Below are 16,557 nucleotides of genomic sequence, written 5' to 3' on the forward strand. Positions count from 1 at the left end.
AATAACATAAACAATGGAATACTTCACTATGATCATTTAAGTACACTGAATATAAAATTATCCTCGCAAATTTGTTAATTTGTTGGATCCAGCAACCACTCAATTCTTCCCTCGCCTTCTTGCCGCGTACTGAAGAACGGTGAACAGTCTTCAACTTACTCTCTTTACGGAAATTCCTCCCAAAAGCAGTATACTCATTTAGGCAATTGTAAAGACACTCCAATTAAACAATCACAAACAGACCAAAACAAAAGAAAATCATAATCAAAATTACATAAACAAATGAAAAGAGACACAAACATTATAAACACACTGTTTAAAAATTATAGGGGAAAAAAACTGAACGCTACATAATTGTCCACTATTCTGAATGGATCAGAATCCTCTAATAATGGACCATTCTTGTTAAGGTTCAAGGTAAATTAGAGACTTCTAACTTTATAACGAATTTATTGCGATTTCTTCTTAACTATTCAAGTACATAATAATTAGAACTACTATCAGGTAAAAATTTGGGAATACTATCGTCGAAAAATAGAAAAGGACTCGTATTTTCAGTTGCTGTTGCGACCGATATTTTCCGAACCCTGCATATAACAACATAAAGAAAGGGGAAAAAAATCTGTGCACTTTCTTTAGTTTCTTCTATATCAGTCACGGTACCAATTTTTGCATGATTAAATACGCGATATTCCGCAGTTTATCTTTTAATTTCGCTCCTAACGTTCTTATTTGTGTACCACTTCGCTTAAATGTTCCTTTTTATTTACCTTCTTTTCATTCATCTATCTTTTCATTTCATTTATCTTATCTAGATTCGCTGTCGAATTATTCTTTTCAGTTTATCATTGTCAATATATTTGATAAACTTGCATAAACTATTTAATGTTGATGTCACTTAAAATTCTTTAGTGCATGTGATTCCGAGTTATATTGCTCTTAGGGTTATTTTCTTGAGATACAAACTGATCTGGAGCGAAACATTATATCGCATGTGTGGAAAGTTTGCGTCTAAGAATGTTTTATTTATGTAAAACTGTTGCTTCCAAGATTTGAACTAGTGTGCAATAGTTAAAAAGGAGGATTGTTGGTATTAGTTAAGGACACATTTGAAAAGGAGAGGTAATAATCTTTAATTAGTGTCTAGCAGTCGATGACAATAGGATTGGTTGTCGAAATTGTTCCAAAAAAGTAAACATCCCGAAATAATTATCAAAGTACATAATATATATACATAGTATGTACTGGGTGGGTTCGAGCCATTGCTGTAAACGTCCGCTGCGGGCAAAGATCTCTAGGCCTTTTTGGTAATCGAAGTTTCGTGCTTCTACGAGAATCCTCCTTTCAGCGATGAGGTAAGACATGTTTCAGTGTAGTTTGATCTCTTTCTTAACATTGCCTTACTCCTTAAAAGCCAACATCTTTATACATATGCTTTCTAAAATAATTCTGCAGTAGACTCTATTCTTTTGCCAGTCTGTTAAACACGGCCGTTAGGCAGATTGTCTTGTTCAGCAGTAATTAGAAACTTCTTAAAACCTGGCGGTATGGGGTAAAAATCTCATATCTTTTAACTCACATTTTCGTTGCTTATTTTTAAACCTTTTTTTTTTTTTTTCCTGATTAGTTTTGTTCTATGTTTTTGAGTCCTCTTTTACGTTAGCATTATACTAACATTTAGCATTATTAAGCTAAAAGTTAATAGGTCTTGAGATTTATGGATTGCAGCGCCACATATTTTATGGATATAATAAAATATTATTTTAAAAATAAGTAGTTCAGATTTTAGTGCATACTGTCAGTTTCTTTTCCTTTTAACAAATAGCATAGTCTTAGTATTTTTCACATAACTACTGTATTGTCTTTCGTGTATTTAATTAGGCATAAGAGCCATAACAGAAAACCACTCAAAGATTCAGAATGACAAGAATTGCTCCATTGGGTGACCCATAGCCGGAAATTTCATTGGGAAAGAGGGGGGGGGGGGGTCTGAGTCGTACCACTTTTAGAAGTTAATATTTTATTTGCCGTGGAGTCACAGTTTTTTCATTTCTTAATTTTGAGGATCTGGACTCCATAAACCTCATCTGGTCTACATCACTGCCCACTGGACAGAAACATTGTTACTGATGAAGGTAAATCAGTACAGTAACAGGTACAGTAACAAATCAAGATCAGGAATTGGACACTTGCATTTAACAATTTATTTTTACGAATACCTTTCGGAGAAGCCCCAGTCTTGTATTTCTGCAACTGAGCGTGAAAGAACTCGTAGCATGTCTCAATTTTCCGTATATTTCCAGAGTCTTCTAGTAACCAACTTAGTTGCTATAGAAATTTTACTTCTGAGTCTTCCCAACATCTTCCGCAGGGCTCTAATGAGATAAAATACTGGCTGATATGTGAGATCTATTACCTTTCGTTCAAAAGAGTATTTTAAACGGAACTTGCCTATTCTGGGAACTTCTTCCTTGGACTTTGCAATTGCTCTTCAGAGTCGTCTGTTGCAACAATCAATGTTTCTGTGGTAAATTGTATTCTGTTGCCATCTAGTTTTCTTCCACAGGATTATGATACCTTCATGAAAGCATTGCTGAATCCATCTTCATATCTGGAAGTGAATCAGAAAATGACAACATTCCATGTGATTTCATCGTGATCAAAGTGTACGGCTAAACGAGAACTTCGTTCTGTCTATACGTGGCTGGGATTACAGAAATTGAAATTGGTGACTGTATTGGTATTTTCTTCAAAACAACTCCACAAATTATGCGATCTTCTAAAACGGATAAAGACTCTTCAGTAAAACGATTATTATGAGAAGTTATCTAAGCCTATTCACAGTAGTTCTACTGGATACAAAAACATGGTTAGTTTAAGACTGATATAAGTGGCTTGTTTTTATTCCAGCTTTGGTTTTCAGAGTGAAATTTAAGTGTTCATTATAATTGCACTTTTTTAAAAATCATGTTTCTGTTAGTGTGTATAGACATATTGTTGCTGTATCTCTCTATGAAGGGAAACACATGATTAGTTTTAAGACTCATCTTTGTTTTTTGTTTTTTTCTGTATTTTAACTGACTTTTTGAGTGCTTGTGCATGCATCCTGACAGCAGCTTTTTATTACCTTTCTGTTAGGCTTAAACGTAGTATTTTGCTATAAAAGAATTCTTCAAACAAGTATATCACTTTATACAGTTTATAGGAATCGGACATGTGATAAGTTTCAAGATTAGTCTTTGTGACTTGTTCTTATTTTAACGTTGCTATTGATCTTAGTTATTTGTTTTCATTTTAACTTTCTTTTCTCAAACGAAATTTAAGTTTTCGGTATGATTGCACAATTGTATGGTATATATATATATATATATATACATGAGCTGACATAAATTGTTGAACACTTCCTGTAGGGCTACAATGACTAAATTTGGCATGATTGTAGCTTTTCGGAACTAACCGACAGGAAAATTTCCCCATGTTATTTAAAAGGGACTTTTTTCGGATCTATGATCTCATGTTTTAGGTACTTAGAATTAAAATAAAAACTTGAAATTCGGTATGCTTGTACGTTTTCGTTAGCGTTACCTAAGTGAATCATCAGAAATAAAAGTTTCGGACCGTAGAGTGGTTTTATGGGGAACCGAAAAATCTTTCCCATGTTATTTATATGGGACGTCTTCTACACCCCAAAATGTTTAGGCACTTCCGGCAGGATTAGAACAATGAAATTTGGCATGATTGTAGCCTCCCGGGACCAGGAAAATTGCCAAAAGTGAATATTTTTAATTTTTTAGGGGTCAAAAGGGAGATGAAGAAATTCCCATGCTATGTAAATGTACGTTTTCTTGGAACACAAAATCTTATCTTTTAGATAGTTGAAATAGGAAAAGAAACGATAGAATTATGGGTTCAAGGGGTGCGAGGCCGTAGGTCGAAAAAAGACTGTGTCTGGGGGCAAAGCCCCCGGACGGACAGATTCAGGAAATATGAAGAGCAAGTTCACGAAATTCACTGTTGATGCGAAGGGAGATAGATAAGAAATGCGAGGCCGTAGGCCGATCAGACTGGGGGGTCTGGGGGCGAAGCCCCCAGCTAGCCATAGGTTAGTATATATATGCGGAATATTTATCTATGTATCACGGAAATGGGGAAAGAGTCCGCACTACGGATTTTTACCCCGTTAGATAAGGCAGAGGTTCTAATTTGCATATATAAAACTGTGGATATTTACTCCCACTTACTAGTGGTTGTTAATCGTAACAAAAACGTTCAAGACTTTATCTATGTTAAAGTACAGTATATGTAAAAGTTGAAGTCGTCTGTACACAACTGGTCTACGTCGACGTTAAATTCTAGTTTATCACAATACGTTTTAATAGTGACATATACATAGGTTTAAGTAGTTTTTTGCTTTTCATGTTCATTGTTTTGGGCTTACAGGAAATTTGTTAACTTTCCCACACTTTCATCAAGAAATCTCTAAAGGATTTTTTTTTTTCGAAATTAAATAGTTTCTGGAGGCCAGTTTTTCCAATTTTTAGAACCTTTGCACTAACAGTGTAAGATACTTTCAATAAGTGATTTGATATTGTGTGTGATTTACTTGTTGAAAACGACCACAGAATAAGTGTCTGAAACAATTCAGGACAGCTCTTAAGATTCAGCTAAACAAAGTAAGCGCTATGTGTATTTAAAAATGCATTAATTACTTATTTTAAATAGAATTTTTTGTAATAATGCTATTATGAAATAAAATATTCGAGTAACTGATGGTAATATTAATAGTGTTTCATTTTTCCAGGCATCCCTTGTAGAAGGATGTCGATTACCAGTGAGAATGCGTGGAGGAGATGATTGGCGTAAGTAGTTTTTGACTGATTGCTTTGTTACTTAATAATGTGCTGACGTAAATACAACATTAAATCATTTATGTATATGTTATGGGATATGGAATAAACATCCCGATGTGACAACTTCTAGACAGGTGTGAGAGGTGAACTAAAATTATCTATACTTTTTATTAGCGTAATCCCTTGCTACGGAACATATTTTTCCCATCCGGGTACGAAGTTCAGAATTACGGCAGCATAGAAGTCTGCTGATTGGTCCCTGAATCATTGAAGAACTCCTGTATCCATCATCATTCATATGAAACTTTTGTCTTCAGAGATGTCTTTCGGAGGACCAAGAATGTGAAAATCACTCGCAGCCAAGTAAGCACTGTAAGGCGAATGTAGAAGTACCTCAGTATAATAAGTAAGTATTAATACAGTTTTGGCTGCAATATATGGTTTCCTCTTATAATGTTCGAGAGGACAATCCTGTACGTTGCTGTGTATGGGGTTCCAGTTGTTTTAGATGATTGCAAAAAATCATCTGTTCGACACTGTTTATGTATTGCTTCATTCGTAAGGATACTTTTTGCCCGACCTTCACAAGGATCATCATCATGGATTTTCGTGTAAACATGTACATTAATAAACGGTCGATGGACGGTCTCCAAACATACGTGAGAAGCAACTATGAATTTCAGAGGTTTTGGCATTCTTTTATCAGAACCTACATTGTCACATGCTTGCCGTTCACTGGAGTTAATTGATTCGACGGAATTTTGTGTAACATAGCGCAAGGAAACAGCTTACACATGCAACTTTCATTACTACGTGTACTGTTTACTTTTAAATAGGACTGAGTTTAATAAATTTCGTGTTTAGGTTATCCGGACATTTACTGGACGCTGTTTGTATAAAATTAGCCTTTCGGTTATAGTTTTCGGTTAACATTAAAAGTTCAGATCTTACTACGAAAGAGCAAATTTAAACAAAGAGTAGATTACAATTAATAGTAGCTTTATTTACATAAAATACTATTACAGCACGGAGCTTTTACTACAAATTGATCCTCATACAATTTTATAGTCTGTGTAAGGAAAATCTGTATGTCATGTTTTGACATTTTTTTAACATTGAACGAGGAAGAACAGGAACATGGAGGTTTCAAAACTACAAGATTCAGAAACTTAACTATTTAGAATATTAATATTTTACACCAATTGTAGCACCTAAAATTTCCTAACTCATCTTTGTCTAGTGCTCCGAAGAAGAGTGTGAAACCGCGAAATTACAGTATTACCAACCAAATTCCAGTTCAAAACTATAAAGGTTACTTGATTTAATAGGATGCTTATTCAGCATTCATTAATAAAGTACTTACCCCAGAAGCACTCAAACAACCGTGAACGTTTCGACAAAATTTATGACCTTATTCAACACAGACTAGGATCAAACCCGGGACCCCAAGCACCAGAGGTGAACGCTTTGCCACTGAGCCACCGCGGCCCCTACAATAACTTTTTGTAGATAAGCGTTTACGGTTAATAATCCTAGGTAGTTTGGGAGTAAGTGTTTTAATGAATTCTAAAGGTCACTTCGTAATATAGTGCAAAGCACATATTTTGAATATTTACCTTTCCTCTCGTCTGTTTTATTTTATTTAATTTTTTTTCGGTTATAGCTTTATGTTAAATATGTTAGTGTTGTTGTCTTACTTCAAACTTATCGATAGGAAAATTTTAGCGTTTAGATACGTGTATCTGGTAAGTAGTTAAGAGTGCGCTATAAACTACTATTAAATGTAGTATGGTGTATTTCTGCCTTTTGGAAAGGAAGAAAGGGCACTAAAGACAGAGATGAGGTAAATATTACTGCAGGTTACTTTCAGTTGTAAGGAAAGAATAGGTCACCAGAGAGAGAGATGCGGTAAATAATACTGCAGGTTACTTTCAGTTGTAAGAAAAGAAGGGGCACCAAAGAGAGATGAGATAAATATTACTGCAAGGTTAGTTTCATTTGTCAAAATAATGCTCTTTGGATATTATAACTTGTTACAAGAAATTAGTTTTTAAAAAAGAAGGAAAAAATAAAACAGTGTTTCCTTAATATTTGTGTTTTCTGCTTTGGTCAAACATTAAAAGCACCTTGAACATAGTAATTCATTTTGCGTATCGTTTTCGGTCTTCTTTCTTTTCAATTATAACATCAAAATAATTAAAGGTACTTAAATTACCGTTATGGACAATAGTCCAATTTCTGGTTCAGTTAGTTCAGTTTGTTCTGAACAGTGGGGGGCAAGACATGATCTAATATTTGTATATCAATGTTAGTTTTCCTGGTTGTTTCTAACACTGACAAAAAATTGTATATCTAAAAGGATCATTTTCAGTTAAAATACCGTATATCGTAGGTCTATTTCATATTTTATTAAGTAAATTGACAAGAGCAACGCAAGTAGGTACTAGCCCTTTGTACCCTTAAACAACGAAAGTAAGAAGAGATTTCATTCCTTGCTCATGCACGTGAAATTCTGTCTAGAAACCTGTATGATCAGGTTATTTAATAAATTTGCAAAACAAATAAATAGAAAGGACAAATATTAATCATAGTAATGAGGCTTGTTTTATAGAAGTTACATTGAAACTGGGGAGTAATAACTTATGTTTTAAATTTCACACATGCCATTAAATGTATGTTATCACTCTTAGAAAATGAAAGACAGTAAATATTACAAGCGTATGCTACGACATTTAAAGAATACGCAATTGCAATATTAATTGCTTTGAATTGCAATTCCTGGAGTTTTATTAACACCACAGGAAGACAAATAACCAATACGTATTCACGCAACGGCAAATATTATATGGCACCATTTTTTCTATGAACCAGTAACACGTACAAAAACTTTACATTTCCAAAAGAAACTATATACATTGAAAGGTCACTTCAAAAAAGTGGGGGTAACTGCTCCCTCTTGCCCCCCCCCCCCCAAGTCGCCGCCCCTGGTCCGTAATATGAATCTCCAACATTACCTTCTACAATTATCTTCAATTCAAAGGCATGGGAATACATTGTTCCATACTTTGCAAAACGCCAACGATTTTATAGAATGCCTGCTAAAGCTTCTCATCTCTGCGTCCATAAAACTTAGTGTTTAAACTTGTATGTTTAAAATTCTTAGATATACCTTCTTATTCTGGACCCAAGTACGGCCTAAACTGGAACAATACCTGCTGTATCTAAGCAGTAAATACCCTTTTAAAATCATCGGGTCTGGCCTCGTCATTGTCTTCCTAGATTTCACATGTCTTACCCACAAATAACTACAGTGAAATAGTTCTTAGGTTTCATGAATAGTAAATTTCTTGTTAATTTATCTGGTCTAGCCACGTTATTACTGCCCTAGATGTGAACGTCAGACTTAAGAATTGACGCCTGAAAACGTGACATACAAAATACAGCCATTGACCTTCACTTCAAAAGTTATCATTCTTCCCTTGTACACCGGTTGTTACCTTACACCTTCTCTATACGTGGAACATGCATCTGTTCTACTATGCTTTTCTATGGAAGTTAGAGCCTTTCTATTTCAACTGTGCTCCTTCTGGCGCTACTATCGATGTGTGTTTTCCCGTACCTCCCTCGAAAGAGGAGGGACAAGTTGCTGCGGCCGAGATCTTTCAATTGATGGATGCGGAAGCGTTGCCACAATGAATTATTTCACGGACTTCGCTGTGCTCTGTCTTGTTAGCTATTCTAAGTCCTAACGATCCTGCGATCTTCTGTCAAGACCGAATAACTGAATGACAAATTGGCAACACAGCTAAGATCATTCATTTAAGCAAAGGGAGGGTTTCGTCCGTCAGAGGGCGGCGGGGTTGAGTTGAAATATGATTCGCATATTTTCTGAGGGCACACCAGAACTAGACAGGCTCTACCATAAAGTCAAAATGTTAGCACTTATAAGCACGGAGTTCGAGCAGTCCTCTCTTTTTTCACCATAAACAGAATCGTGCAGAGAAAGCTTAAAATCTGTCGCTTCTAAAAATTAACCATTTTAAACCTCTTCATAGTACTATCTTAGCCTCCATTATGTGGCATACATGGTTGATTAGCATCCAGAAACTCGTGAACTTATTTATTAACATCTGATTACCATTCCTTATTTAGTTAATATTAGTGATTATTGTTACCATAATAATGATTATGGTACTAGTAGTTATGGTATTATTGTTTTTGTCATTATTCTTTAATAATAATGATAAGAACAGGGCGATAATATTGTTAAGGTCTTCATTGCTGCTGCTATTTTTTATTATTATTTTGACATCCTTCACCTGCACTAACCTAACTGTCTTGACCACTCCTTCATCCAAACCTTTTCTTCATACTTCGTCTATTTAATTATTTTACAGTATTGCTGTTAAACCTCCAGTTATTTTCTGCAACACTTGGCCTATTTCTAGTGATTTTATTTTCATGTCTGTTCAGTCTCTGACTTGGCTACATACAGTATCTGTACCTTATTTTGATCTCATATTGGAATACTTTTCTTGTAATATCGGTTACTTTGTGACATATTGGTGTTGTCAAGCTTTATGTACATTGATTTCTGACATTTGACAATGATGAAGTGAATAATTTATTACATCATCATGTTATATATTTTATTGTTGTTGATATACAAAATGTGATTAACAGTTTTTTTCTTTCTTTTTTAGCATTGGCTGAAATTGTTAGTATCAAAGAAGTCAAAGGACAGAAGTACTACTATGTACATTTCGTTGACTGTAAGTAACATTGTTGATTATATGATGACAAGTAACTTATCACCTAATTGGTAGTGTGACCCTTTGGAATATTTATTATCCGAAAATTCATCTTATATTTATTTATTTTAACAGTGAAAAATGAGATTAAATTTCAAAAACGATTAATGCTTCGATCAGTTGACATTCAAAAAATGAGAATATGAGATTAGGCCGAAAATTAAATCCAATATCTTAGTATGCCAGCGCGATAACTACTGTGGGATCTATTTCCTATCCATATTAGTCATACATTATCGCCCTAGTGGTCCATGTACCGCCAACTTTGATCACTTGAACTGTACCACAACCACTTTGTTGTATTTGGGTATTGTACCCGTCACCCATAGATTGATGAACACAGATATATAGAAAGATACGTATATAGAAAGATAAAAGACTCCGAGAAATAACATATTCGTTTTAACCTTATTCTCCATGGATAACGGTACATAAATCTTATGTAGTAAGCGGAGGAAAAACCGATATCTCCTGTACCACGCCCTCTTTAAGTGCGAATTTAATTAAATGACAGAGGGTGAAAAATGTTAGATTGTAAACCTCTTGACGAGTACTCATATATGTAAACTCAAAATGTAAAGCATTACAGGTGTTCAAACAGTCATTATTATATGTCTAACCTTCGCTGACTGCTGTCATCAGTGTCAATATTAGGTAAAGAAAATTATTTTGATGTGACAGAACGTATGAAACAAACGGAAGTCTTAAAAATTATGATAATAATCTTTCCGTGAATTCTTCGGATATAAGTACTTTCGTCAAAGGTTGGAGTAACACGAGTGACACCTTCACCTTCGTCACCGATCACTAAGGAGAGGAGAATGATAGTTCTCTTGAACACTACACTTCTGGCGCAACATCCTTTTGGGGGCTAGGTCCTACTAGGCGGTTTGTGATACTTATGCTGTGTGGTCAGCGTTTCAGTTCCTTCACCGTTAATTCGTAATCCGGAGTTCACTTATTTCTTTCTTTCGTGTAGATCCCGAATTGTCCTCACGACGCTTGGTGGACACCGCAATATGAACACCATCTGGTAGAGTACGTACGATCACTTATCTTTTCTCTAGTAGGCCCGCGTACATAATCGCTAATGCTCTCGTCTTTGGTGCGAGCGGTCGATTCCTGGTGGGGACACTCGGTCGAAAAAGTATAAAACAAAGTGTCTTCCACACGGAAAAGTCCCAAAATTAAGGTGCTAGTCTATTTGGTAGATTCTGTTCAGCAGCTTTTGATATTTTTAACAGTTATAGATGCAGTGAAAATTTACAGTGAAGGCAAGAAGCATCTTGAGTTGTCAGCAGCATTTCGCTGTAAAAAAGCAAGCGTTCTTCCTTTCAAAAAAGTTGATAAATTAGCGTCACAGACTAAATGTTCTCTGGCAGAAAAGCTGCTGGATAATATTTCTAAACCTGGATCGTCAAAAGTTAAAGACATAGTTTCAATTCCAAGTTCGTTCTGATTTTAAGTTTTTGTGTTATTTCAGAAGTTAAGTTAAAAGCGAAAGTCTTCTTGGCAATAAATAAGATTATGTCATATTCTTCAGCGCGAAGTTGTGCCAGAGACCCTTCCATTGTAATAGCAGATAAATTTCTTATGCGAAAAGACAAACTTATGTACCGGATACTTTTTCTAAAAGATTCTCCCTTCTGTGTAAGTGTAACGGCGAAATGAACAATTTGCTGGATCTCATGACTGGTATACTACTTTAGAAAGAATCTGAAGTTTTCTTTTCGTGCATGGGTTAGTTGCGCGTTTTGGGTTAGACAAACTTTGCTATATTTAATTTTTTAATGTGTATTTAAAATTTGGCTTCATCCACTTGGGATTTATAAAACGATTTTTTTTTTTTTTTTAAGAAACAGAGCGTTTCAGAATTGGCGACTAAGATTTGTGGGTTTTTTGAGAAGTAGGGATCTACCTCAAGAAATGGCTTAATTCAGCCAGAATATTAGTTACTCCGATACTGTTTCATTTTTAAATAACTTGTGAAAATTAGTATAGTACAACAGGAGTGCGGTATAACCCATGTGGTATGAAAAGTTAAGCTCCAACCTGAAGAGATAAAATTTGGCTGGTCACGAAGTAAACTAGCTAGCGCAGTGGTTAGCGCACTGTTACAGTAAGCCGGAAACCTTGGTTCTATTTCGGTACATAAAAACATTAAAAAAAAAAAAAACATAAACACAAACATAAAAAAAAAACTTGAATATCAAATATACATACAATCAGGGTGAAAACCGCCACAGACTTATCTCAGGACAACAGAAGTAAGTTGAGGCACAGTTCAAGTGGGTAAGTTTGTTGAACATTGACCTCAAGTGTGAAAATATATGTGCATGGTCTGGTGAGAAACTATATAGAGCAGTAATTATACTCGGAGCAAATTAAGAAACGAACTGACATTTAAAACAGCACGTCTTGCACTGTTACTACACTATGACGAGTCCTTTGTCCTCCCACGTCGGCTGAGAACCATTTGTGAACATGTTACAAAGATGCAGCATTGTAATATTGTTGTTCCTCTCTACAAAAACCTTCCATTTGTAAGTACCACCACGACGTTTATGATTGGCCCCCTCTCTCAGTTACCATAATGATCTCGTGACGTAACATCCTTTCTCAGCACAAATTTCCACGTAGTTTAAAACTGTCACTTCATTTCTAATTTTGCTTCGTGTATAAATCACTGGCACCCGTTTTTATTCTAATTTCTATTGTATCTTTACCTATAGAGAACTACAAGCAATTATTACTGTCTTTGTCAACACTATTGAGCTACTTAAGAATTCATTGATTTACTTCTTAAGAAAACACCTAGACAAGCGCAAGGCTACATAAAGTTGAATTTAAAAATCTAGAAGCAAGGTTTTTAATCTTCTTACATGCAAACAAACAATGAAACAGTATCATAAATAAAAATTTTAACGTGACTCAATTTTTATTACACCATAAAATACCACATACAGATAAGTTTTTCATAATTCGCATCAAGGCAGCCATTCAGTTTCATAAAAGCCTCGAAGAAGAAGGAAGAGATTCTTTTTCTACGATTTGCTTATCATCCAGTTCTTATCCATCACCAACTAGACCTGGCAAGAAAAAATAGAAGAGCTATTTACTATAATGACGACGAATGTATCACACTTCAGATCAACTACTCATTATTTTAGTTTGTTAACAGCCAACTAACGAACAATTCTTTGTGTTTGTTTGCAAACACTTTATATATATCCAGTTTCTAATGTTTTCATATGCCTTCAACAATAAGTGTAACATTATCTTCAAGAAATTTGTCAGGGCCGGTAACGTTGTCCTGCAATCTAGCTTTCTTGAAGACGAGATAGTGTGGTGGGAAACAACCTATACTATGCTGGTTATGTTGCATGATGAACACCATATTCAGGGCCCGGTTGTGGTTTGGAGCAAAGGTTAATAGTAGTTTCCGTCCTTCATAACCTCAGTATTGCATATGGTCGCAATACATGAAACCTCAAACTTCAAGAAATTTATATGATCCAGAAGTTGTTGTAAAGTAGTAATTTTTGTAGCACAGTTGTGTTAACAAAGGTAGTATTAGTAACTATTGAAACAGTACAGGGGGAAAAAATATGACGCAATCTAAGGTAAGTTCTCAATATTGATTTAAAAAATGCATCGCCAAAAGCACTCAGAATTAAGTAATTGTGAACTACTCATCATTTTTTTTTAAATAATTAAAAGTGTAAATTTTCCTCTGTTCGTAAAATAGCCTAGTATGTGTTCCTCTCAAGGCTTATATGAAAGTGTTACTATTTAAATTCTTTCATACTGCACCTTAAATATTTAGATAGCCCTAAAATCCTTATTCTGTTATTATTATTATTAATCCCTTAATATGTTACTTAAGTTGTACTTTAATCATGCACTTAGTTATACCAGTATTTTACTTAGAATAATGTTTTCAGTGGGGTCATAAATATCGATAATATTTCCTATTTTGTGTGATGGCAGTTACCATATTTTTTTTTTCTTTCTTTTGCTTTGTTTCTCTTTTAATATAAATGGGTTCTCTTTAACATTATAATTCCTTGCCGCTAAAAGTCTCTTTCTTCGATTGAAAAGTATGTCTTAATAATTATGTCATTATAAATTGTAATGTGTATGAAGTTCTTTCTAGAGTTTCGTTGATACTTTTGTGCTCCAGAAAAACATTTTTCATCAGAGGCAATTTATCACGTTCTTTCTTAGGTTGTAAAAACTGTAATTAGGAAATTTTTGAAGTAAACACTTCAAACAATTGTAGTTTTGCGTACTCACAATGAATTAGAGACTAACTTTATCCATTAATAGTAAAAAATGCTGATTATACCTTTCTTGAACGTTTGAATTTTTTTCTTCATAGTTTATTTCATAATACAGTAAAACCTGTCTTCAACGGACCTTTTATTAAACGGAAAACTGTCTTAAACGGAAATATTTCACGGTCCCATGAATTTTGGAGAACAAAACGTGTAAAAAGTCCCTTTATTGAGCGGAAACTGTGTTACGCGGACAACGGAAAGAAAAATAAACATTTAACGGAAAATTCTGAGTTCCGGACTACAGCGTTTAGAAGATGTTTAGACATTTTGTGAGACATATACATTATACTGTCTGCGATAAAATGTTCGTTCTTTTGTTAAATATTTCTGGACAGTGTAGACCTTCCCCAATCACTACTCATATTCACCCCCACAAATTGTCCTTAATCCCCGCAACTTAATCAAAAATCATACGGAATGTCGGAAAGAAGAAAACGAGATAGAGGAAGAAGAGGAATACGATACCGAGTTCGAAGAAGAGTGTAGAATAAATACATATCAAGATGCTCTCAGAAGTTTAAAGGAACTGCAAAAATTTGCCTTACGGAAAAATGATTCTGATTCACTTAGTATAATTTCTCAGGCTAAAGTGTATGCGGAAAGTCAAGCAGCCAAGCAGCAATGTACACAGAGAACCCTGCTTGGCTATTAGAAAAATAAAGAAAACGTTTGCATAGTATATTTTGTATTCATTTTAATTTTTTGTGTATTTATTCGTAGAAGAAAGAAGCACTGTAATCGAACAATGTACGTACAACAATATGTTTTCTCAGTATATAAGCATGCCCCTTTATAAGCATGTATTTTTTTTTTTTTTTTTAAAAAAAAGGAAAGGTCTACCTCCACTAAGCGGAAACCTGACTTTAACGGAAATTTTTGCAAGTCCCGCTCGATTCCGCTAAAGACAGGTTTCACTGTAATTAGTTTTAAAATTTATGTTTCACTTTTCTTATTTATGATTTATTCATATGGTTGTGATATATATCATAATAATGATATTTAGACATTTCTAAATATGAAATTGTAGAAACAATAGCATCAGATACGATAGGTAAAGAACGATAAGCATATATCCCAATTATAAAAGTGAAGCATGTCAGTCTGTGGAGTAGAAGTCACACTAATAGATATCGCTACCTACACTGCCTGACACGAATAGCTGTCGCTAGCGTGCAAGAAATTTGCCGATTTAAAACTATTGTGAGAATTTAGTTACAACTTTAAAAGTCTCATGTTTTAATTTAATTATTTCAGTATAAGACAAGGGCCGTAAATTGTACTTAGATTCGAGTATTAGTATTTTGTATCTCTTCAGTAATGTATTGTGACGATTTATTTCCAACTTAAACTGTATTGTTTCAACTTAATTATTTTAAACTGGATAGTGACGATACTGAACACGAGCGTGCGTTGCTGTTTATTGTTAGAACAAGGGCTGTAACACTATTTAGATTTGAGTATTAATATTTGTTAATGGGTAAACTGAAAAAGAATGTTAAATGTAAATAATTAAATTAAGCACGATTTTAACCTATAGTGTACACCTAGCCGAAAGCTTTGGTGCGGCAACTACTTACATTAATTTGTAGAAAAAAAGACTGGAAAGCATATCGTCAAGTCATTATAAATATAAATATAAATATACGTATAAGGCATTTAGAAGTAAACGGAAGTTTCTGCTTTCTTTACGTTTTTATACTCCAAATACTGACATACAGATTCTAGTGCACTTGCTTACTTTTTAGAAAATTTCGTTGGGGCGAGGATAAGGCATAGTGGCTCGATTGGTAGATTGTTTAACTTGAGTGGAATTTTCCTAATATTAGAAGCTCATTGTTGGTAACATTTTGTTTGTAGGTTTTCGTGGGCTTTTTCATTTTTCTCCTGGTCTGTTCTTTCCGTTTACTATTTCAGTCATTCACGTGCATTTATCATTCATCTTACTCTGTATCGAATACAGAAGTTAAATTAAGAATTATTTTATTTTATTTGAGATATTTTCTACCTTTGCAGATTAACCCTTTTCATTTATAGTTTTTCGTAACAATTGCATATTTAGTTTCAATCAATTTTTAACATTTTTATGTAATAATCGTCACTCATTTCCTTTTTATTTAGTTAATAAGCGATTGGATGAATGGGTGTCCGATGAGCGTTTGGATACTCGTAAAGTACAGTTTCCTCGAAGGGAGGGCCCTGGAACTGGTGTAAGTACACCGAAGAAAGTAGCAAATACTTCCCGCCCTTCGTCTCCTGTTGCACAAGAGCTCGTGAATGGAAGTGCTGTTCTAGCCGCAGCGTTACAGAAAAGAATAGCACGAAAAAGGAAAGGTCCACCTGTAGAAAATGAGGTAAGAAATATATTAAAAGATCAATAAACTTTTGAGTCAATATGAGAACGTATATCTTTGAAACCTCTTCCCCTGCATTTTCGGAATGCATTAGTTCTGTGCAGAGAAGGAAGGAAAGAATTTCAACGATTCCATGTTGAACATAAGTAAATTAATTTATAACTTCTTTTGAAGCTTAATTTTATTGACCTAGAAAACAGATTTA

General features: G+C 34.4%; 1 protein-coding gene across 3 annotated transcripts in view; it reads left to right on the forward strand.

The window, feature by feature from the left end:
- Nucleotides 1-16,557, forward strand: part of Tip60 (Histone acetyltransferase Tip60) — a 94,515-nt gene that overhangs the window by 12,060 nt on the left and 65,898 nt on the right. For all 3 annotated transcript variants that reach the window (XM_081771909.1, XM_081771907.1, XM_081771908.1), the window contains exons 2-4: nucleotides 4,802-4,859; nucleotides 9,554-9,622; nucleotides 16,120-16,352. In XM_081771909.1, the coding sequence (XP_081628035.1) occupies nucleotides 4,802-4,859; nucleotides 9,554-9,622; nucleotides 16,120-16,352 (360 nt within the window). The remainder of the gene's footprint in view (nucleotides 1-4,801; nucleotides 4,860-9,553; nucleotides 9,623-16,119; nucleotides 16,353-16,557) is intronic.

This window comes from Thermobia domestica, chromosome 9, assembly GCF_964235325.1.
Source record: "Thermobia domestica chromosome 9, izTheDome1.hap1.1, whole genome shotgun sequence".
Taxonomy (NCBI): domain Eukaryota; kingdom Metazoa; phylum Arthropoda; class Insecta; order Zygentoma; family Lepismatidae; genus Thermobia; species Thermobia domestica.